The 24000-nt window shown below is 46.8% G+C and overlaps 3 protein-coding genes and 1 pseudogene across 7 annotated transcripts in view; 2 read left to right on the top strand and 2 right to left on the bottom strand.

The window, feature by feature from the left end:
• LOC310800381 (reelin-like) overlaps positions 1-12130 on the top strand; it is a gene marked incomplete at its 5' end in the record, with an annotated part of 103820 nt that extends 91690 nt beyond the window's left edge. The window contains 12 exons of the mRNA XM_083662983.1: positions 646-823; positions 964-1139; positions 1319-1425; positions 3712-3954; positions 4140-4315; positions 4407-4480; positions 4739-4900; positions 5683-5840; positions 6508-6727; positions 7306-7503; positions 7677-7775; positions 12011-12130. Of these exons, the coding sequence (XP_083519109.1) occupies positions 646-823; positions 964-1139; positions 1319-1425; positions 3712-3954; positions 4140-4315; positions 4407-4480; positions 4739-4900; positions 5683-5840; positions 6508-6727; positions 7306-7503; positions 7677-7775; positions 12011-12107 (1888 nt within the window). The 3' untranslated portion in view covers positions 12108-12130. The remainder of the gene's footprint in view (positions 1-645; positions 824-963; positions 1140-1318; positions 1426-3711; positions 3955-4139; positions 4316-4406; positions 4481-4738; positions 4901-5682; positions 5841-6507; positions 6728-7305; positions 7504-7676; positions 7776-12010) is intronic.
• Positions 12131-13958: 1828 nt separating this feature from the next.
• LOC310800380 (protein Bouncer pseudogene) lies at positions 13959-16954 on the bottom strand (annotated as a pseudogene). The gene is made up of 3 exons: positions 16865-16954; positions 15362-15411; positions 13959-14340 (listed from the first exon to the last, which is right to left on the bottom strand). The product of its transcript is annotated as a protein Bouncer pseudogene (transcript).
• Positions 15973-19555, bottom strand: LOC310800350 (small integral membrane protein 29-like). 2 transcript variants are annotated; one of them, XM_083662951.1, is made up of 7 exons: positions 19487-19555; positions 19040-19292; positions 18901-18926; positions 18673-18790; positions 17877-17923; positions 17257-17841; positions 15973-17105 (listed from the first exon to the last, which is right to left on the bottom strand). In XM_083662951.1, the coding sequence occupies exons 2-6, from the start codon at positions 19199-19201 to the stop codon at positions 17823-17825; spliced, it is 372 nt and encodes a 123-aa protein (XP_083519077.1). In that variant the 5' UTR covers positions 19202-19292; positions 19487-19555; the 3' UTR covers positions 15973-17105; positions 17257-17822. The 2 variants fall into 2 exon arrangements, with proteins under 2 accessions (XP_083519077.1, XP_083519076.1); XM_083662950.1 differs by having other exon boundaries at positions 17257-17923.
• An 898-nt stretch (positions 19556-20453) lies between these two features.
• pik3c2g (phosphatidylinositol-4-phosphate 3-kinase catalytic subunit type 2 gamma) overlaps positions 20454-24000 on the top strand; it is a 30151-nt gene continuing 26604 nt past the window's right edge. For all 3 annotated transcript variants that reach the window (XR_014553870.1, XM_083662917.1, XM_083662916.1), the window contains exons 1-4: positions 20454-20478; positions 21040-21563; positions 21681-21763; positions 22235-22389. Coding sequence is in view for 2 of the 3 variants with exons in the window: in XM_083662917.1 (XP_083519043.1) it covers positions 21132-21563; positions 21681-21763; positions 22235-22389 (670 nt within the window). In the remaining variant the exon portion in view is untranslated. The remainder of the gene's footprint in view (positions 20479-21039; positions 21564-21680; positions 21764-22234; positions 22390-24000) is intronic.

Genomic DNA, 24000 nt, shown 5'->3' with positions numbered 1-24000 from the left:
GTGGCCCACGATGGAATTGCAAAAAACAAAAAAACAAAAAAAACAAATTTAAAGTGCACCTGAACGCAACATGCAAGATACCCGCTGAATAAGTGTCCAAATGTTCATGTCATTCTGGCCAATACTCCACTTCTGTTATAGCGTTCAGTCTGGAATATGGAATATCTTTCAATAATCTATGATTTAGCTGCTAAATTGTCAAATACCGCCGTCTGCTCGCTACCCAGGCACTTATGTATGTACTTAAACTAACTAACTATCCGGTGTGCGCAACATTGTCAGACTAAACTCCGGCTGACACCCCAGGAGCCTGTGGTCCGCTACGGAAAAATTTATATTGATTTTGTTGACTGGCCCCTGGCCTTCTATCATTTTGCGAAGGTGGCCCCCGGGCAAAGCAAGTTGAGTATCCCTGAACTACATCAACAAGAAGCAAATGCCTCTCAAGTCCCGCTCCCAAGTTCTCCCATCGTCTGCCTTCACTTCCTTTAGATTTAGCATGCATTTCATATTTAATGCCATGAGAAACGAAAAGACTGCTGTGATATGAATCATGAAAATGACATGCACTTAAAACACACTTACACTATACTGTATATCAACAGAAGGATTCAGCCACGCTGTCTTTGTGTTTCTGCTCCTCAGGCCGGTGAGGTTCAGATTCTACCAGCAGCACTCAGACATTCAGTGGGGTGTGGAGAACTTCTACATCGGGCCGGCGTGTGACGGCCACTGCGGGGGACATGGGGACTGTCTGGACCAGCGCTGTCTCTGCGACCCGGGATTCACTGGACCCAACTGCTACGCCAGCACTGCTCTGAAGGTAAAGTGGAAGAGCCTAAATCCTCACAGTCGTTTTTTTTTTAATATCTTTGCTCTTGTCAAGAACAAATTAGAATAACATTTAATCCATCTGTCTGAGCTGGTCCTTGATTCTAGCCTCTCTGTCCCCTCCCCCCCCAGGCATCTCTGAAGGAGCGTTTTGACTGGGAAGGGTCAGCCGGGCCCCAGTGGCAGGTGCTGGAGGGCGGTCGGCCCTGTACAGACTGTGGCGTGCTGGTGGAGGGGACGGCCCTCTACTTCGGTGGGGCCGATGCCAGACAGGCTGTCACTGCTGACCTGGACCTCCGCGGGGCCAAGTCAGTACTCGGCCTCTGTCAATAATTGCAATGAAATTCAGCACATATTTCTACTCTCCATGTTGTACTGTTGTTCTATATTTCTACTCTCCATGTTGTACTGTTGTTCTATATTTCTACTCTCCATGTTGTACTGTTGTTCTACTTCATCATTAAGCTGCTTGTCTTTGTGGTTATAGGTTTGTGGAGTACTGGGCCAGGATAGGAAGTGAAGATAACATGACCATGTGCCACCGTCCAACCTGTCGTAAAGAGGGAGTGCTGCTGGACTACTCTACTGATGGAGGTGCAGTGCTAATATAACAGTGTACTGTACCTATGTCCACTTGGACTCAAGGAGGAACTGATTACTATCTGGTGGTCAAGGTCAAGGTCACTGAGTGTGACCTCACAAAAGACGTCTTTGGCCATAAATCAAAAATTCATACACTAATTATGACAAAATGTCACACAAATGTCTAATAGGATAAAATTAAGTGGTGACATTATATCCAAAAGTTCAAAGGTCAACTTCACTGTGACTTCTACAAAAACGGTGAAAGTGCTGTCACTTATTTTTGCAGATAGCAAAATCCTATCTGACTGAATAATCTGACTGAATAATCATTCAAGCATGATTTGGACTCCAAGATACTTGTATGAATCCAACCTCTTGAGTTCCTCTCCCTGGATGACAACCAGGACAAGGCTCCTGTTCCTCTGGTAGTCCACCACAAGCTCAATGGTTTGCTGATATTGAGCTTCAGGTGATTGTCATTGCACCATGTGATCTATCAGTCCTCTCCTCTTAAAAAAAAAAAAAAAAAAAGTCTCTAGCTGAAGACAGCATGTTTCTCACTGAGAATTACTTACTGGAAACATACATGTCAATACTGTATAGTGGTCACTTCCATTTCGCCACAAAATACACGTAATAATAACTTTTATTAGATTCCTTCAAAGTCGTCATTACATATACCGTAAATTCCGGACTATAAGCCGCGGCTTTTTTCCCGTTTTTTGGCCTTTTTTGGCCCCTGCGGCTTATATAACGGTGCGGCTTTTCTATGGATTTTTTCAGCAAACGGCCACTCGGGAACCTCCAAAATCTATGGATGTTGGTATGAGGCAGAACGAGAGCAAGACAGACATTACGAGAGCGAGACCCTGATTGGATGATGTTGCAAAAAATGTGCCTCGCGACCTGATTGGAGCACTGTGCCACTACGCTCTCTCAGCCACTACGGTAAAACACCCTCCCTCCTCCCTCGCTCCGGGGGGAAAAAGGCAGCGATTGAGCATGAAAGACAGTCTGAATGAAATTGAATGTAACATTCCCAATTCTATGTATTACATTCTAAAAAACTAACAGCAACATTTTGGAAGGCTAAGCCACACAACTAGCTCGTTGTAATCTAACATCATGCTTCAAAAGATGGAGAACTGGCTGTGTTACGACGATGGCGGCGAGAAGAAGAAGGAAAGAAGGAAATCGAGTAGCAGCACGTAACCTTGGCATCAGGGTGTTGACACAGAGAGCAGACGGCCGAGGTGCCGTTCAGATCCGACTGAAGGCTCAAGTTTGCCAGTGGATCCTGACAGCGTGGAGGAGTGTCAAAACATCCACGATTACCAACGGGTTCCGAAAGGCTGGACTGCTGCGTGATGAAGAGGAGGACGCCGCCAGCTGAGGGCCTTCAGAGGCTGTTCGATTCCGACAGTGACGAAGAGGAGTTCGTTGGTTTTGAGAGCGACAACGAAGGAGAGAGGAGAGTGGCTGACGAAGCCACCCTGAGCCTGTTCGTTTCCGACACTGAAGATGAGGACTTTGGTGGTTTTAGTACGCAGGAAGAAGACGAAGATGAGGATTAATGACTTGACTTTTCTGGTTACAGCCGTGTACTGCACCTTAGCCTAAAAGATGAAGACGAGGATTAATGACTTTTCTGGTAGGCTGATTACCGTATATTTTAAGCAGCCGTGTTACTGCAACTTTAGGCTTACGCGCTTACTGTCGTGTTACAGGCACTTTATTTTGCACTTTAAAAAAAACACATTTAATTTAGCCATTGATATTGCCTCGTCAAGCGCTGTAAGCTTTGTTTTTTGTTATGGTACTACTGTAGGCTATAATGTAGATCAGTGGTTTTCAACCTTTTTCATGCCAAGGACCCCTAAATTTACACAGCACAGTACATGTTCTGTAGCTACTATTGCACTAAATGGTAACACTTGAATACGTTATGCAAATATGCAACTTGTTTTGTTGAAATGTTAATAAATGGGAGCTTCCCCAAACAGCCATCTCTTTTCCGACAATCCCCTCTGTGCACGAACCCTTACATATGGTAATTAAACATCAAAACACCCGCGGCTTATAGACCGGTGCGGCTTATATAAGAAAAAAATAGTCACCTTTGAAGGTGCGGCTTATAGACCGGTGCGCCTTATAGTCCGGAATTTACGGTATTTACGAGTCTGGACAGACATGGATGTAAACTGCAACTTGACTTGTTGGTGGAGGGATACAACCGCAAGGCGGTTATTTCTTCTTCTTTCTCTCTCTCTCACCCTGTCCATATCCGTTTCTCAGGCGTGTCATGGACCCTGCTGCATGAGATGGACTATCTGAAGTATGTGTCCGTGAGGAGAGACTATATCATCCTCCCAGAGGGCGCCCTGACCAACGCCACTCGCCTGCGCTGGTGGCAGCCGTTCACCATCTCCTCTGGCCTGGCCTCCCCCAGCCTGGAGAGAGCCCAGTGGGCCATAGACAACATCTTGGTGGGGGGCTCAGACATCAACCCGCCCACGCTGCTCGACACCTTCGACGATGGTGAGATTTCTCTGGGCTCAGAGACGGGGACGAGTTTGCGTCGGCTCATTATGATTGGAGGGTGAAAACTCACAAGTCGAAATGAGTATTTGCCTCGTTTCGGTACTGGTTAATAATTCGTATCTTAAGATTTTGGAAATTGTATTGAATGTCCTTCCTCCCTCTCTCTTTGTGTCTTTTGCCAGAGGGTGTTTCTCATGAGGAAAGCTGGAGTTTCTACCCTAACGCTGTGCGTACAGCTGGCTTCTGTGGGAACCCGTCCTTCCACCTGTACTGGCCCAACAAGAACCAGGACAAGACGCACAACATCCTGGCCACTCGTGAACTCATAGTGCAGCCTGGATACATTCTGCAGTTCAAGGTAGCGCCCGAGAATGTCTCAACTCAACTGCTGTCTTTAATCTTGTGTACATGGTGTCTTCAGTCCTTCATTATCTTTCTCTATGGTGCAGATTGTTGTTGGATGCGAGGCAGACACCTGTGAAGACCACCATTCTATCCTCCTGCAGTTCAGGAAGGACGCGAGGTGAGAGAAACGGGGGTCCTTTATGAAAGATGTTCCTAAAAAGATGAAAACGTCCTCCTCACGCTTCACACCATTTCTTTAGGGGTTGTTGAAAGTCATACAACAGTTCATCACAAAATAGCTTCTGGGTAACTTCTAAAGAGTGTGAGAGTATCCCCCGTGTTGTTGTTTCTGCCTTTAAAGATGATTTGATACATGGTTCATGCATGGAAACACATTGTACATGAACAGTTTTCAGCTCCCGCTCTCCTCCCCCAGGTCTGACTCGTGGCAGTTGGTTCAGTCAGAGTGCCTCCCCTCCTCCGTCAACAACGTGGGCTGCTCTCCCTTCCAGTTCCACGAGTCCACCATCTACAGCCCAGTCAACAGCTCCACATGGACCAGGGTCACCGTGCAGCTGCCCGACCATGTGTCTTCAGGGTAGGAACATGTGTCTTCAGGGTAGAAGCATGTGTCTTCAGGGTAGGACCATGTGTCTTCAGGGTAGGAACATGTGTCTTCAGGGTAGAAGCATGTGTCTTTAGGGTAGAAGCATGTGTCTCCAGGGTAGGAACATGTGTCCTTAGGGTAGAAGCATGTGTCTTTAGGGTAAAGCATGTGTCTCCAGGGTAGGAACATGTGTCTTCAGGGTAGAAGCATGTGTCTTCAGGGTAGGACCATGTGTCTTCAGGGTAGGAACATGTGTCTTCAGGGTAGAAGCATGTGTCTTTAGGGTAGAAGCATGTGTCTCCAGGGTAGGAACATGTGTCCTTAGGGTAGAAGCATGTGTCTTTAGGGTAGAAGCATGTGTCTTTAGGGTAGAAGCATGTGTCTCCAGGGTAGGAACATGTGTCTTTAGGGTAGGAACATGTGTCTTCAGGGTAGGACCATGTGTCTTCAGGGTAGGACCATGTGTCTTCAGGGTATGAACATGTGTCTTTAGGGTAGAAGCATGTGTCTTTAGGGTAGGAACATGTGTCCTCAGGGTAGAAGTATGTGTCTTTAGGGTAGGAACATGCATCTTCATAGTAGGAACACGTGTCTTCAGCGTAGAAGCATGCAGATTTGACTTTTGTCCCTAGCACTGGGAAATATCACAAATTATCACCCCTTGGATATTTTTTTCTTTTCTGTCTTTGAATGCCAAATTGTGTGCTGCTGATCTCTCGATTGCAAGCCGTGAGTTCTGTAAACATCTTGTGATTTGTTATTTATATTTCCAGGGCCACCGAGTTCCGCTGGATCCAAAAGGAGGGGACAGGAGAGCGTCACGGCTGGGCCGTGGACCACGTCTACATAGGAGAGGCCTGTCCAGGACTCTGCAGCGGCCATGGCTACTGTACCAATGGAGTGGTCTGCATCTGTGACGAGGGGTACCATGGTGGGCCACAAACAACATATTAGATTCAAACTCGTAGAAACAAACACCGTTCTTTATCATTGAACCTGTTGAGCTGAGAGGTGTTACTCTAAGTGGAGTTATTCAAATTACTATTATTACAGCATGGTGAAGTGAAGTGATGCACCACAAAGGGTCATTTTGTGGAAAATGGAGACATGATAAAAAAAGTTCCATAAGTGATTAAACATTAAACAATTCTGAAGAAATGTCTTGGACACTCGGAGTTGGCCAAAGTTCCTTTTTTTGCGATATGTATTTTTTGTACAAAAACAATGTAGACATACAATCAGTAATACAGCATTGTACATGTATGAAAGTCATAAATCAAGGCACTGCATACGGACTGGTCAGTACAGTGTAACGATAAAATAGCAGCTCTACCAAGAGCACAATTCAAACGTCAATCTGAGTCATTATACTGTGGATGTGAATCCCGGTATATTCGCCCAGACATACATGAAGCAGCATATCCATATGTTAACCTTAAAAGAAAAATGGGGGGGCTTACATATTCTCATACATGCCAAAGTTGCTATTTTATGTACGCTTTACTTTACAAATCATGTCAGCCCCACAGTCGCCAGTTGTGTCACCTCTTCTCTCTCTCTATTTCATCAACCTCTTCTCTCTCCTCACACCTCATCAGGTGACGACTGCTCCCTGTCCAGCAGTGACCTGCCCAGCTCCATCAAGGACAACTTTGAGTCTGGCAGCGTGTCTCAGGAGAGCTGGCAGCTGATCCAGGGCGGCGGTGTGGGCAGTGGGTGTGGCCAGCTGTCCCCCCACGCCCACGGAGACTCGCTCTACTTTAACGGCTGTAAGATGAGGCAGGCTGTTACCAAACCCCTGGACCTCACCAGAGCCAGGTACAGGTACTACCAAAACATATAAACTAGTTATGTGCACGTAGCCTACACCTCTGGAGTCGCTGCTTAACACCACAGCATACAGTACAACAGACGGAGAGCCAGGGGGTGTCTGGGTAGTGTAGAGGTAACATCGCCTAAACACCGCGGAGACCCGGGTTCGATTCCCGGCAACGGTACATCCGGCTTGGTCAGATGTTCCTATACTGGCACAATTGGCCGTGTCTGCGGGCAGGAAGCCGAGTGGGGCATCTGTCCTCCTGGTCGCTGCACTAGTGCCTCCTCTGGTCAGTCCGGGTGCCTGTTCGGGGGGGAGGGGAACTGGGGGAAATAGCGTGATCCTCCCATGCCCTACGTACATCCTGCCGGTGAAACCCCTCGCAGTCAGGTGAAAAGAAGCGGCTGGCGACTGCACATGTATCGGAAGAATCATGTGCTCGTCTACGGCTTTCCCCAGATCGGCAGAGGGGGGCGGAGCAACGAGCGGGACAGCAGGGGGGAGTACAATCGGGGGAGAAAAACCGTCTTATTTCCTCCCTCACATCTTCCCTCCCCCTCTATCTGTCCCCCCCCCACAGCAAGATCATGTTTGTGCTGCAGATCGGCAGCACATCGCAGACAGACAGCTGTAACATCGCTCTGGACCAGGCCGACACGGTGGACCGGGCCGTGCTGCTGCAGTACAGCGTCAACAACGGGGTCAGCTGGCACGTCATCGCCCAGCACCAGCCCAAAGACTTCATCAAGGCCCAGAGGGTCTCCTACAACATCCCACTGTGAGTGACACAGACAGAGGCGTAAAGGCAGACAGACACAGGCACATCACTACTATGATATGAAGTGTTTGACCCTCACTCATCACATTTGAACCCAATGCCGTAAAGACAGTTGGGAATGGTGTGAAACCGTTTGACCTTTGACCTCATGTCTCCCATTTTGGTGTCTCCAGAGAGGCGAGGGTTAAAGGGGTGATGCTGCGATGGTGGCAGCCACGCCACGCCGGCGCAGGACATGACCAGTGGGCGTTGGACCACGTGGAAGTAGTTCTGTGAGTACCCGATCGCCAGTCGGGGCCCCTGGCGCCCGCCCCCCCAGACTGGCCCTCCTGACAGAGCCCCAGTCTGCCTTTGCCTCAGAAGTGTTTTAGTGTTTTAGTCTGCGACCAGGGTCGTGAATGTGGAAGACAATTCCAGCATCCGATTATAGTAGGAAAAAAGGAATAGCAAAATTGGAGTTGCAAAGTTTCTGCAGGTCACCGAACATATTATGCAAAAAAGTCGACACTTAGATAATTCGTACATATTCTTTACATGCCGCTGATCATGAAGTGTTTTGAATGCATTTCCTGCATGTTGGGTAACAGAGCAATGTTCCCTCATGATGTGGGGGCTAATTCAGGCTTGTACCCAATGCATTTCAAATGCTACATACAGTCATGTCAAATGCACTCTAGCACTTGTACCATCGATATAGAGTGATGTGTCAAGTTACACACACACGCACACGCACACACACAGACACACACACACAGACACGCACAGACACGCACACACACACACACACACACACACACACACGCCTAACCTGAGCTGTCCCTGGTCTAGTGTGGCCATGACCAACTCCACTCCCTCTCTCTCACTCACACGGTTTTCAACAGTGTCTGCTGAAAAGAGCGATGGTGATCCTCACACTTTGCTCTTTTGTTTATTTCTTTCTCTCTGTTCACCTGTTCACTCCTTCACTCCTTCACTCACTCCTCCTCTTCACTCTTTTCTTTTGCATCCCACATGCCTTTCCTCCCTGCTGCTTATATGTATATCACTCCCTCCCTTGTTTGATCATGTGCTGATTATTCACTCCTCTGCTCGTGCTGCCTTGTGTCCTCCTGCCATTGACCTCTGCTTACGTCATGGTCCTCACGCCTTTCCTTCCTACCTTGCTGCTCTCCTGTGCTTCCTTTGCTCCAAAACCCCCGGGTCCCTCTTTCTATTTGTTTGCCTCCCTCTCTGGCATACAACGGATGGACTACTGCTATCTCCACCTCTACCCGTCTCTCATGGACTACTGCTATCTCCACCTCTACCTGTCTCTCATGGACTACCGCTATCTCCACCTCTACCTGTCTCTCATGGACTACCCCTATCTCCACCTCTACCCGTCTCTCATGGACTACTGCTATCTCCACCTCTACCTGTCTCTCATGGACTACTGCTATCTCCACCTCTACCTGTCTCTCATGGACTACTGCTATCTCCACCTCTACCCGTCTCTCATGGACTACTGCTATCTCCACCTCTACCCGTCTCTCATGGACTACTGCTATCTCCACCTCTACCTGTCTCTCATGGACTACCGCTATCTCCACCTCTACCTGTCTCTCATGGACTACTGCTATCTCCACCTCTACCCATCTCTCATGGACTACTGCTATCTCCACCTCTACCTGTCTCTCATGGACTACTGCTATCTCCACCTCTACCTGTCTCTCATGGACTACTGCTATCTCCACCTCTACCTGTCTCTCATGGACTACTGCTATCTCCACCTCTCCCTGTCTCTCATGGACTACTGCTATCTCCACCTCTACCTGTCTCTCATGGACTACCGCTATCTCCACCTCTACCTGTCTCTCATGGACTACTGCTATCTCCACCTCTACCCATCTCTCATGGACTACTGCTATCTCCACCTCTCCCTGTCTCTCATGGACTACTGCTATCTCCACCTCTACCCGTCTCTCATGGACGACCCCTATCTCCACCTCTACCTGTCTCTCATTTCCTTCCATCTTTGTTCCATTCCTTCACTTTCATTCGCTCTCCACCACTTTCGGCTTCTCCTCTACTTATTCTCTCCTCCTGATACTTGGGTTCTTCCTTGAACCTTCTTGACCATCTCTCTGCCTCTCCTCTCTCCCCCCTCCTCCCTGCTTCGGGCCCCCTCCCCCTGCCTCCCCAGGCCGGGGTTTCTGCCCCCCCAGACCTTTCTGCGAGACAGCTGCCCCCTCCTCCACCTGCCCCTCCCCTCTCGCGCTCTAACCTCTGCTCTCTTCTGTATTCTGCTCCCTCTGGCATGGCTGTAGTGTCAGGTAAGTTCTCCGCCACTTCCTGAATGCCCCCCCGCCCCGGTGCCCCCAACCCAACTTCTCCCTGTTACATCGCGCACCCCCTCCCTCACTTTCACTGTCACCCAGCCCTCCCCTCATCATCACCACCACCATCATCTCCATGCCTTCACCTTAACGTAAGCCCCAGTCAGCCCAATAGAGCTCATATTTTTATCGGCCGACCCGAAAGTTAGCATCGCCCCCGGTTTTGATTATTGCCGAAAATAACAAGTTTTGTTCAGCAAGATAATCTTCACAAATGAACAGAACTTCTATGATTTCTGAAGCGTAAATGTGATCGACAGAAAACGCTTTAAAAAAGTGGTGTTCATTTGTGAAGATTATCTTGCTGAACAAAATGTGCAAGTATCATAAACTTTTGTTAACCACATTTCAGGCATCATAACCAAAAACCCATAAAAAAAAACCCACACTGACTTTGATACAAACTCATTTCTGGGTTTTGGGACTCATTCTTGCAGCACTCTATAAGCAGGCCAGCCACCCCACAGTGTCCAGGTGGAGGCGCTGCTGAGAGAATGAAGCAGCACACAGCAATCCACACAGGAACACATCTTTAGAGAGAAAAACAACATAAAAATGTATTGTATAAAAAAAAAAAAGGAAATAATTAATGGTGAAATCATGAACGCTTGGCGCAAATATTCTACTTTATTTTCCAATCGTGAAATAATAACTCCATTCCTAAAAGTAGGTTTGTTAACTTAATTCAACAGAATGTCACCATCTGAGGATACATTATTGTATTATGGCTTTGATGTGTGGTTTATAATTCTATTTTTCGTATATTATCTTTTTAATGCAAATAACTTACACATATGTACAAATGTCAATGGTGTGTTTGTGTGTATATGTGTGATGTAATCCATCACTATATCTGTTGTGTTCTTGCTGCTGCCTCTATGAGACACCGCTCTAGTGTCTTTGACCCAGCTACTAATTCAGCACACCAGCTGACACACACAGTCCAAGGATTCGATTTGAAAAGGACTTTATCTCATTCAAGCATTTAACATATATATTTTTTTCCATTCACACACACCGATATCAGTTGCAATGCAGGGCATCTAGCAACATTAATTCCTGCTACAGACACATTTGGCCAGAGATATAGTTTCACCTGACTAACCTCCATCCAGTTCCTTGCATGGCTTCACGGATCGACTGTCAACGCCAGCTCTCCAGCTCTCCATCACTCCTACACTCATGGCTGTCTGTCTACGGCCAACAACATGATGATAAGAGCCAGGAGCTCCCTCCATGCTGCCCCCTGCTGTTTGACAGAAAAACACACACAGGCGATCCACTTCATCAGTCGGGCCCCTCTTCCACCTTCACAACCCCACCCATCACCACACCAGCCACACACTCCCCATCCCCTAACCAGTCCCACCCCCAAACCCCCACCCCCACCCCACACCCGCTTCGCAGAGGCCCCTGCCTGCCCTGGCTGCACTCCTGGCTCACTGGCACCGCCCTGCTGGATGGAAGAGGCAATGAACAGGCTAAGCAAAAGCGATCTTCCCGCAGCTTCTCTCTGTGTCTCTTAGTTCAATATCACTCCTTCTCTGCTCACAACCCTGCATTTTGTTATGCCTTTTTGTTTTGTTTACATTATTTCCCTTTCTCCCATGTGATGGCTGTTCCTCTGAACTCTGACCTCACTCCCATGTGATGGCTGTTCCTCTGAACTCTGACCTCAAACACTCCGGTAGAGCAGGGTCAGAGTTATTCAACCCCTCTAGCAACCCTATAGCGTCTGTAATCGTAGTATGTTTGTAAACTCTGTGTCCCGTGTCTCGTCTTGTGACGTTTGGTCTCGCACTGCCATTCGATACATGTAGCTATAGTTCTACCGCCATTGTCCACCCGTTAACCGCATATCTCATATGTACAGTAGTGTAAAGAACTCCACTTGTGTAGAGTAGCGCCACCGCCACCCATCCTCTGAGCCATCATCAGCCATGTTGAGTGTTTGAGGTTACGCCTGAAACCTGACTGAAAAATGGCCGCATGAATGTGTGTGCATGGATGAGAGGGGGCGTGGCATGGAGACGTCTGCATTTTTTTCCAGCGTCCTTTTATTCGATCACTAATGGCCACACCCCTTTCTTCCCCCTCCCCCCACCCCTCTCACTGTCTTTGTATCCCCGCAGCACTCGTAAGCAAAACTACATGATGAACTTTGCCAGACAGACCGGCCTGCGCCACTACTACAGCCGCAAGAGGCGGGCACTGCGGCAGCATGCCTGAACCCGCCGAGAAGGGATTCGCCCCCTCTGACCTTCCAATCACGACCATCATCGACCACGCCCGCCCGCGCACATCTCCGCCCGCGCGCACATCTCCGCGCTCTCCCGACAACACGTCATCAACCCTGTCGAGTCCCATCCACCGCTGGATTCCAGTCCGCCTTATAGACCTCCGTTCCCTCCCACCCTCTCTGCCAGACACACGGGCCATCCATTCAGTTTACGCTGCAGCCAATCAAAGCCTTCCCCCCCCAACCACGCGAGTTGGCGGGAAGGAGACTCGGAAGGAAGGAGTGACGATGCGGCCATTTTTGTTTACTTTTTCCCCCCCCATGGACTCTTGGGGTTTCTAGTTGTTTTCTAATTGTTGCTATGGTTCTTCTGATTCCCGTTCTCAGTTGCGACATCCTCCCTCTGGCTTACACCCACCCCCCCCACGTCACATGACCTCTCCACCCCCCCACGTCACATGACCTCTCCCCTGTCCTCTTCCTCCTTTTCCTGCCACACTGTGAAGTTGAGAGATAATATATCACTGCTGAGCTGAGGGGGTTTCACCTCCCAGTTCCACTGAGCCCGTCGGGGGGGGGGAAGGAGGACCACTCCACTTGCCGCCATCAGTACGCCAGGAGGAAGACCACGACGAAGATACCGACCATTAAGAGGAAGAACGGTGATGACGATGCTACAAAAACAAAAACAGAAAAAAAAAAGAGTACTGTGTTCTTGCTGTTCTGTGTGTCTGTGGGTTCTTTTCGTGATGAGTTGACTGTGGTGTTCCGTTCGTTCGTTCGTTCGTTTTCTACTAATTCATGCTTTTTTGGGGGGGGGTGGGGCCCGGTTCTGTTCCCTTTCCCCCCCCCGTTTATCCAGAACGGATGTGGGCCAGTCGGAACACGCCCCGCCTCCACGGCAAGAAGGAAAGAACGATTTGCACGACGGGGAAAAGAGAAAAAAAGAATTAAAGACTGAACAATGATTTTTTTTATTATCGGTTTTTTTATATATGTTGGTTCCCGAAAAATACAGATATTTATGGTAAATGGTTCTCCACGTAACCTATTTAAGATGCACTGTGCGTGAAATCTGTATGTTATTTTCTAGTGTTAAGTTATTAGGCGGTCCGAGTCAGGCTCTCTGACTGCATCTCCCCTCTCTCTCTCTCTCTCTCTCCTTACCTGTTCTCTTATGCTGTTTCCCCCTCCTCTCTCTCTCTCTCTGCTGATTTCTGATACCTGAGGCTCTATCAGTGTTGTTTTTTGAAGTCTGTGTAATATGGACCCTCTCCCCTCAGTGTAACTCCAGTATAGCAATCTCCTGTATATATATGTATATCCACTATGGGGAGACCCAGCAGCCTTATAAAAGGGAAATAAAGAACTGTCCAAACCTCATGCTGTACACGCACTGCTCCAGCTGCTCTCTTTCTCTCTGTGCGCGCGCGCTTGCGTGTGTGTGTGTGTGTCATGAGAATAAATGTGGAATTAGATTTCAGATCAAAATATTTATTTCATGATTTAAAAAAGATCTATAAAAGCAAGCTTATTTGCTTAGATAATGTTCAATATTGAAATGGGTGGAATCTAGCCGTCACATGGGTGCACACAGTCACACCTCAGTGTCGTTAGACTGGGCATGTCATTCATTGAGTTAGTACAGCAGCAGGCATCACTGCATAGTAGTACCTCTGCAGACATCAGCATAACTCCATGCTGAGCCTACAGGAGGTTTCAGTCTCCACACCGCTCAACTGTGCGTTGGCCCACACTCAGGTCCTTCACATAATCATGTTCCCCTGTGAAATTAACCCCCTTTCTGAGAGGCTCATGTTAATGTGATGAGGGGTCTTTAGTCACCAGCTGCCCAGGATCACAGCTATTGTGAGGATGATGGGGAAGCGTTTGGCCGTGACGCAGGGGCCGGAGTTACAGTAATCCCAGTGACAGCAGGCGAAGCTCATGGCGTAGACGGTTCCTTTGAGGCGGATGCTGTGCACCTGGCTGCAGTGGCCCTCCGCCATGCAGCCGTGGGCCGACAGGGCGCTGTAGTTGCCGTAGCGGCCGTCCGCCTTGAAGCACAGCTCGTCGGGGGGGCACTCCGTCAAGATGAGCTGGAAGGTGTGCTCCCTCTCCAGGACGGGACTGAAGAAGCAGAGAAGGTTGTCACCACGCAGCGAGGGCAGGAGCAGGTAGAGCCACACGGCAGCAGCATGCAGGAGATGAGACATGTTGGGCCTAGAGAGGGGAGAGAGAGAGAGAGGCATCTGGCATTCAACTGAGTGAGGGTTTAAACAGTGGTGGGTAGGGATGTGATGAGAACCACCAACAGTGTCAGATTAACACACAAAACAAAAGTATATAAAAACAATACAATACAATTGCAAGGTCTCTGGTCCACGATGGGAGCATAATTTTTGGCAATGCATGCTCCATATAAAAATAGCTTTGGGCACAAAAATAGCACACAATAGGACATGTAATATAATAATAGTAAATGTGTGTTTTTATACAGGGGGAAAGGACATGTCTCCAACATGAACAGTGTCACACTTTTGTAAAAATATTTAAAATAATAATAATACGCATATTAAAAAGGACAGAAACTGTCACCAATATGGTAAAGGCCAGGGTAATGAAGTAGAGCAGGTAGGCTAATCAAACATACAATTTAGATATGAACAATCTCCCACTCTCTCCATCTCCTCCCCTCTACCCCTCCTCTCTTCCTCACCTCCCTTTCTCTTTCTCCACTTGCCTGTCTGGCCCAGAGTGGACAGATGTAGTGAAGTAAAAGTAGATTACTGGCTCAAACATATACTCGAGTAAAGAGTAGAAGCACAGTTTAAAAAAAATGAAACATGAAAAGTACTTGTTACTTAAAAAAAACACTTGTGTGACTGATTTGTAAGTCTTTACTATCCACCCCGGAGTTTAGAACATTTTGGCCTTATAAATCAAGAAATTATTCCTATCCTTCTCTTTTTCATATTTAACTTCATTCAACAAATGACACTTGACTCAATTTTTGCAGTGTTTTACCAAGTGTCTTCACCAAAGAATCTCTGAGCAGCGATTGAGCTTCCTTGGTGTTACTAACACACAGGTGTCAAGAATTTCGACTGATTGTCACTTTGAAAATGCTCACTGCGTTTGACTGGAGATGAGCTGACAAAATGTGATTTCAGCGTGCGGCATTATAAACAGTACTGACAAGACTTACCTGCACATTCTAAAGATGTTAAATCTCTCTGTTTACCCAATCACTTCTCCTGACAGATCTCTCTGCTTATTGACTTGGAGCACATCCTACACAGGCCACACCTTTTCAACACACCTGCTCACAAGATCTGCACAGACCAACCAGTCTGAATGGGAGTTTCCTCGTGATGCCTTTATTTTACTCCATTTACCACATTTATTTTACTCCAGTTACCACACAGGGAATGTCATCATCTTACTGTTCTCAATGTTTATTTGTTTATTTGGACGGGACAGTGCAAAATTAATGAACACAGAAACCATGGAACAGATAATAAAACCTGGAACATAATAAAAGTGTAAAAATTGCCGGATTTAGCACGAGGCTAATTTCCATCCGTTGTCCCCAAAAAACATAAAACGTAAAACATAATAAAACATACATAGAACATAGGTAGCAGCAGTACACTCAAAAATACGTAAAACATAAGTAGCAGCAATACACTCATGTACTAGGAGGATGGCTGGCAAGTCCACCTTTTCCTCTGGACAAAAATACAATCACAAAACAAACTGACCATTACCCCGCCCCCCCCCCCCCCCCCCCCAACCTAACATCAACAACCCATTGATACCTGGTGCAGCATTTGTGTGTGTATCCCTTTAAGACTGTGAAGGTCTTAAAGGCATGTCCATCCATGCATTCATTTCATCTAGACTAGACTACTGCAACCTCCCTTTATTCATATCTCAATAAATCATCGGTGGTTAAACTCCAGTTGATCCAAAATGCTGCTGCCAGACTCCTCACCAGGTCAAAAAAGTCATGCCATATCACCCCCATCCTAGCCTCACTCCACTGGCTCCCGGTACAACACGGGATCCATTTTAAAATCCTCGTATTCGCATTCAGATCCCTCCATGGCCAAGCCCCCGCCTATATCTCTGACCTCATCCACCCCTATGCAGCCAGCCTGAGGTCATCCGACCAAGAGCTCCTGGCCATGCCCAGGACCAGGCTCAAAACAAAAGGCGACAGAGCCTTGGAAGTGACAGCCCCGAAGCTCTGGAATGCCCTCCCCCCCGATCTGAGAGCCGCTCGCTCTGAGCTCTCGTTTAAAAAACTACTAAAGACTCACCTGTTTAGACAGGCTTTTTAGTCATTCTTAGCCATTGTTTTTACCTGTTCATGCTCTGTGTATGTTTTTATGTTTTTACTTTTTCTTGTATTGTTCCTGCACTTATATTTCTGTGTTGCTGTTTTAATGTGTAAAGCACTCTTCGTGCTGGGAAGGGTGCTATATAAATAAAGTTTTACTTACTTACTTAAAGGGATACACACACACAAATGAGGGATATACACGCAAATGCTGCATCAGGTATCAATGGGTTAATATCACATAATGCATTTCACCAAATGTTTTGTGTATTTTCTTTCTCCAGAGTCAAGGTAAGTGCCTATATGGCTAGCAGGCCTCTCCCCAGTCCCACGATGCAGTGGCAGGTACTGTAGTGATGGGACTGATGTTCACATCAGTCCCAAGGCTCCTCAGTGACCAACATTAACAACGTTTCCAAAGTCTGCGTAATCCGGCTTGCCTTTGGTCGTTCCCAGCAGCTCCTTCAGGCCTTCAGGCTTGGGTGGGACCATGATGGACTATCGGTGGGACACTGGTCTTTGCAGCAGCAGGTGTGGCTGACTTCATGCTCCACTCCCTGGTAGGAGACACCCTCTCACGGGAGCTGAGGCCAGCCGTGTGGAGGTCAGGAACCAGCTTGGACCCCATGGATGTCTGCTCAGACTAATGTAAACACACACACACACAAGTTAAATCAGAGTTAAATAGGAATCTTTAAGTTTGAAATTCATATATCATAATCGTATAGCCTATATTCTTCAGTTGCAATGAAGGTGTTTTTGGCTTTTAATATGTACAGGTTTGTGTAGTTCACCTTGGTTTTCTTAGTGATCCCGTGATTGTTTGGAGCTGTTTCAACCTGAGGAAACCTTCCAGTGAACCAACAAAACCATTGATTACCAAGCAGAAACATGTGTGTTTATGAAGCTCTTTCAACTTAATGAATGATTTAGATATAGCCTACATAGCATACACAATACCCTAATCGTTTTTTTTTTTTTTTTTACATTTTAATTGATTGCCCCCAAAAATAAAAGTCTTGCTTTATCCTGCAAAACATTTGTACACTTTCAAACAAAAAATCTCAGCTGAGGCACACACAAAAAACAGGATTGCCTCCTGTCTACTGCACTGCAATACGGAAAACACACACACACACACACACACACAGGCATATAAAGAAGACATATTGAAGTAGTTGATACATCCTGGTAACAGTTTAATATACAGTACATTATGTCAAACCCAGTTGTTAGTAATCCTCATAAAGTGGCTGGTCTGTAGGATCACAGATGTTTCCTCTCATTGACCAATGAGAAGCAGTGATGAATATGTCCTGTCATGATGGAATGACAGGACAGTGTCTCAGTGTCTTTGTGTTCATGTTCCATAGGGAGAGCTGAAGGACAGCTTTAAGATGTTCCATAGGGAGACCTAAAGGACAGCTTTAAGGACAGCTTTCCATCCTTGTACAAAGGCTCCTGTGCAGAGAAATAAAGACACACAATTAGGCAAATGGCAACCTATATAGGATAGTATTATATCATCATCTATTTCAGGCGCGGACTGCATAATCGGGCACGTCGGGCAAATGCCCGGTGGCCTGGCCTGCAATTTTTTTTTTTTTTTTTTTTTGGTGCCTGCAGTCAGGCCACTCACTGAACAGCAGGCCAGGCGCGTGCCTACTGGTTTACTAGTGGTTTTATTACTTTATTCAGGGTTAAAGTGGGTGCATCTCATTGTAAAATTGGACTCGGCCCAAATTGGGCTTCAAACGGCCCAAATTGGGCTTCAAACGGCCCAAATCGGGCTTCAAACGACCCAAATCTGGCTTCAAACGGCCCAAATTGGGCTTCAAACGGCCCAAATTGGGCTTCAAACGACCCAAATCTGGCTTCAAACAGCCCAAATTGGGCTTCAAATGGCCCAAATCTGGCTTCAAACCTGGCTTCAAACGGCCCAAATTGGGCTTCAAACAGCCCAAATTGGGCTTCAAATGGCCCAAATCTGGCTTCAAACCTGGCTTCAAACGGCCCAAATTGGGCTTCAAACGGCCCAAATTGGGCTTCAAACGGCCCAAATTTTTCGCCGCTGCCCTTTGGACGCCGGCACGCACATCGGCCCGTATCAGCCTGGCCTGCTTGGTATCTAATGCCCGGCCTGAATTATGATCCCAGTCCACCCCTGATCTATTTAAAAAAAAACTTGTCAAATCATCACAGTTACTTACAGTGAGCTCCTCCTCCTCTTCCCTGGCTTCATCCCCCCAGTCGTCATCGTCGTCGTCGTGCTGCTCTGTGGCGTCGTAGTTGTACAGAGGAATCAGCCTGTGGCGCAACTCATCTAGTCTGAAGCACAACACCGTACACTTAAGAAACCAACACAGAAGAAACTGAAAGTGTCGTGCTTAAAATAAAGCCAGATTTATATTTATAGACATCGTCAAACTTTCACCTACCGTGTTCTTCTCCTCATATAAACAACCTGAGGGGGGGAAACGCACCGATAAATACTTCAGAAACAAAGATGCGGATCACTGTCAAATGTGAAACGAAATATGCACAAGGACAAAAGGTATACGTGAGAAGAATCCTTACCATTGCTAGCACACATCCAATGAGTGTGCATAGTACAAAGGGGATGAGGACGTAGTACAGAGGAAGTCCGGCGGCTGTGGGGGTTTGGGGTGAAATGCGTGGCGTTGTGTTGTTGAAATGTGTTGTTCTCTGCTCCATCCCCTTCTCCATAATATACTCCATGCACTCCACACCTCACTTCACACCTTTATGACACATTTAGTGCAGGCCTGTGGTCTTCATTCCCACTTCACAGCAGGCCATGGTGGATATGCTGAGCCTCAGGAAGACACATGATTATTAGTAAGTATAGAAGGAGCCCAGCAGAGCACACGTTTTTTTTTACCATGGCTCTTGAAGGGTTGTGCAAGTTCAAACCATCTGGAAAGTTGCAGATAATAAAGAGAATGCCTGATAAAATATCCCGAACAATTAAAGCCAATTGGTGTAAAAAATCATGAACCTTACCTGCATGTGAAATGCGGTGTCTGTATCTGATTCTTTAGAGACATGTAGCAGAAAGCCAGTGTTAAAACGGGCTACCTCAACCTGCTCAATGACATTCCTGAGCAAGGAGCGACTGTGATGCAGCCAGTCAGCGTGCTTGACCTGGATCCTTACTTTAAAGAGAGGAAAACAATTATTGTGAACTTTAATTTATGGACAAATATTTTTTAATCACAATCAATACTGAAATCCTAGAGGTGTGCCAACATGAGTACGTTGTGCATGATGGCAAATGATGGTGATGGGCTTTATAAAGTTCAATGTCTAAAAAAATGTTTTTAACTCGTACCATGTTCTAGAATCTTTGGTAAATTGCAATTGATAACGTATAGAGAGGCAAAGTGACCTCCTACTTCCTGCTTCAGCACTGTACCAGAGATTTCTATCCGCCATTTATTTTCCCATAGACATTTTGTAAAATGCTTATAAAAAATAGTTTTACTTCGTCAAACCAAACAGTTCAGCTATATTTAGAATCGGGAGAGACCATAGAAATTTTCACTGGGACCAGAACTTTAAAAAACTACGTCGAAAAAATATTTTCTTTAAATCCGCATTTTTTTTAACGTATTGGTCCAAGTGAAATAGTATGTGGTCTCTCATGTTTCTAAATATATCTGAACCGTTTGGTTGGAACAAGTAAAACTATTTTTATATGCATTTTACGAAATGTCTATGGGAAAATAAATGGCGGATGAAAATCTCTGGTACAGTGCTGAAGCAGGAAGTAGGCGGTCACTTTGCCTCTCTATACTGTACATGTATGATTGTCTTTCCTCCAGCAGAGGGGGTGTTGTGGAAAGCCACAAGAGAGGAGGAGGGGAGGGAGAGAGGGGGGGAGGGAGAGAGGGGGGGAGGGAGGGGACAGAGTGGGACCAGTCTAACCCGCTGAGCATGGCTGCACTATTCTCACTCTGTCGCTGCAAGACGGATCTGCTACCAGAGCTTTGATGGTACAGTAAGTTCCCAACAAGTAAACAGAATAGTTAGTGAGGAGATTCATTTTCACTGTCAGACCTATTGGGATTTCGAGTTATTCTGAAATGAAAGCTGGAAAGAAAGTTAGATCAGTGAGAGATCCTAAATAATAGATAATCCCTTTGTTATTTTATTTATTAATAGCTTAGCAATCTCATATGTGCATACTGTATGGATCAGAGTTTTGACTGAGCAGGAATTTAATTTGAGTTAATTTCAGTTTCAGTTTGTCAGTGTAAGCACGTACATACAAGTGTGGGAGTTTTATCGAGGTGGTTTTCTACATATCTTTCCTGCTTTAGCCTTGGGCTACTTTACACAAGGGTGCTATTGTATGGTTGTAGTCAAAGTGGCGCACACTGGCAAATATCTTGTTACCATTTGAAAGTCTGTTAATTATTAGACCAACGTAAATCCTCAGGACAGTTCAGTTATCCTCAAGTCATAAAATGGCAAACTTGTCCTGACCGCAATACGACTCATGCACCTAACATACCTAATGAATCTGTAATCACTGTACAAAATGTCTTTTATAGGCCTACTAGTTCTGGACTATACCATGTCAGTGCTGTGAGTGTGAAACAGTGGCAGACTGGAGGACTTGCACCCCTTTCAGTTCTAACATGCAATGGATCCTCCACGACCTGAGACAATCCAGAGACAAGATTCTTTTTTTGCGACAGACCAACTCCAGGGAGATTACCTTCCCGATTACCTTGAAGTCTTTCCCGAAAATGACGAACCATTGCTTCGGGGTTTTTCGGCTATGGCCGTATCCCCAACTCAACCCCAGCCCCCGGTCCTGGACCATCTGTGGGCTCAGGATGGTGGAGGTCCTGGGGATCCTGACCACCAGAACATGACCGGGCCTCCCGCTGTGCGTGGCCCCAGGCCTGCACCCAGAACCAGTTTTCTTTGTGCAGGTTCAGCAGGTAGACCGGGCCCTCCTCTGCCCCCCAGGAGACGACCAGGCCTCGGCATCAGTCAAAAGAGGTTCTCCTGTGACCTCACTGTGCCTGCTATCAAGCTGACTCGCTCCAACACAGAAATAGATCATCATGTGAGTATCTCTGCTAGTTTTTTCCCCTCAGCAAAGACTTAACAAAATGATCAATTATTCAAAGTTCTATGATCAGAGTGAAGACACAAGCGTGGGATTTGTCTTTTTGTCTCACAGCAGGACACATGGACGATCAATCTAATAGACACTCCGCAAGGAAGCACCAAAAGGCTGGCTTCTTTTAGCACAGCAACTTCCAAGTAAGATAGTACAGCAAAGTTATTTTATGGGTGGTTTCAGTGTGCTTCTATTAAGAAATGCGAACACCTACATTCACAAAAACAATTTGTAGTATTCCAAAGTATATGGTAATAGGTTTTTGGGTCATGAGAATGGGAAGTTTTTCCAACTAACAAATCCTCTAAATTTTGATATTTAGATATTGAAAGTTGCTCTCCACATGATTTATCTTCCAAAAATGTAGCCTCTGTGTAGCATTTGCCAACAAACCTATTGATGAAGATTTGTGCTGCTTACATGTTGTCCTTATAGTGAATTCAAATCAATCATTTTCACGTCCATCTGAGATGCACATAATTAAAATGCTGAGCATATCTGTCGCATTACTCGCATGTTTGGTGTGCAAAGTAATAGATCATTATCATCATCATCATACTTTCATTTTCACATTCTCTCCATCCCCCCTCCCTCCCTCCCCCTCTGTGTGGCAGACTGACGTCCCGGTACCAGCATACAGACTGGAGTGTTCATAATACAGGTGTGGTGTGGGGTCGAGTGTTACCCCTCCACCCCACCCTGCTGCAGCAGGGGGAGGTGACTCTCAGCGTCGTCTTGGACAGCCAACAGCTTCCCTTCCCCACTACATGTAAGATACTTACTCACCAATCCCACACCCTCAATCATTATATATCAACCCGTTCTCACTCCGAGCGCGTAGCATATTGACGCTTTGTCCCGTCCCTTGTGCGTCGCTTGTTACTAACATGGTACCCTTGAGCGACCCATGAAACGACTTGGGCTTTCCGACTAAACTCAATGTAAACCCATGGAAGTCATCTTTGACGCTTATGGCAACTGCTCCCCCATTAGCCTAGCTGCTCCCCCATTAGTCAACTGCTCCCCCATTAGGGTCTGGAGGAGCTAACCTCTCCCAGCCCCTAACCCTAACCTCTCCCACCCCCCATGCATAAACCTAACCTCCCCCAGACCCTAACCCTAACCTCTCCCACCCCCCATGCCTAAACCTAACCTCCCCCAGACCCTAACCCTAACCTCTCCCACCCCCCATGCCTAAACCTAACCTCCCCCAGACCCTAACCCTAACCTCTCCCACCCCCCACGCCTAAACCTAACCTCCCCCCAGACCCTAATGGGGGAGCAGTTGACTAATGGGGGAGCAGTTAGGCTAATGGGGGAGCAGTTGCTATAAGCGTCAAAGATGACTTCCATGGGTTTGCATTGAGTTTAGTCGGAAAGCCCAAGTCGTTTCATGGGTCGCTCAAGGGTACCATGTTAGTAACAAGTGACGCACAAGGGACGGGACAAAGCGTCAATATGCTACGCGCTCGGAGTGAGAATGTCTTGTATATATCCATCCACTAAGAGTAATCTCACCACACAGAGCAGAATGAAATGGCCTCATTAAGGACATTTTTGAATCCATTTTTCATGCTTTTGATTCAGTGGGCTTATTTTTATTTAAATGTTTAATGTTACAGTGCATGTTTTTTCTTAGGGTGCTTTCATCCTGGAATGATTGCTTCCACTCCGTTCCGTGCCCGAGTACGATTGCTTGCCCCCTCCCTCCCCTCTCCCCCGCTGGTCAGCTTTCACATTACAACATTTCTTCCGCGCTCGGGGAACGGAACACTTGCAGAGTACACTGGCATCATCATCAACTACGCCTGGAGTGTATCCTCCTCGCTGTCTGGTGTTGTCTACGTGGTTCGGTACGGTTGGCGTTCACATTCGCAAGTGTTCCATCCCCGGGCACGCCAAAGCGTTCCCCAGGGCCACCTTTTCAAGTGGACCCTGTCACGGGTTCGCTGTACCGCGCCGAACGAAACGCAACTGGGCCAATTTGGGGACAAGTGTGCTCGGTTCCTCTTCCGGGTCCCCAGTGAGGAAGCACCCTGAGTATCAACCGTTTTGAGGGGTCCCCAAACAAATTGATGCTCTTCTCTTTTTATCCATTTTATGTAAAGCACTTTGTGGATGAAATGTGCCATACCTCAACTTGCCTTGACTTGATGATTTGTTAAAAATCCCCACCTACGACGGACATGACCTCTGTTATACGCATGGAGGGACTTAGGTTCCTGAGAACCAATACACTTAGAAAGTTTGTGACTATCTGGGACCCGTTTTTGGTCTACCTCAACGAGGCTAGGGGTGACGGGTGACTCGCCCGGCTGGCTTCCCATAGACCCCTTGAGTGAAATCCCAAGTATATCGTTTACAAGAAAATAAGCACCTT

Source organism: Poromitra crassiceps (genome assembly GCF_964638095.1).
Source record: "Poromitra crassiceps genome assembly, chromosome: 30".
In the NCBI taxonomy this organism is placed as follows: Eukaryota; Metazoa; Chordata; class Actinopteri; order Beryciformes; family Melamphaidae; genus Poromitra; species Poromitra crassiceps.
The sequence above is the reverse complement of the archived record's forward strand: the minus strand, read 5'-3'. Positions and strand labels throughout refer to the sequence as shown.

What these genes read in the sequence shown, in the direction of transcription:
- LOC310800350 (XM_083662950.1), bottom strand. Translation starts at nt 19,201, where the DNA reads ATGGAGTATATTATGGAGAAGGGGATGGAGCAGAGAACAACACATTTC. An exon ending in TATATGAGGAGAAGAACACG is followed by an intron (nt 18,791 to 18,900) that starts GTAGGTGAAAGT and finishes GTTGTGCTTCAG; the next exon opens with ACTAGATGAGTTGCGCCACA. An exon ending in AAGAGGAGGAGGAGCTCACT is followed by an intron (nt 17,924 to 18,672) that starts GTAAGTAACTGT and finishes TTCTCTGCACAG; the next exon opens with GAGCCTTTGTACAAGGATGG.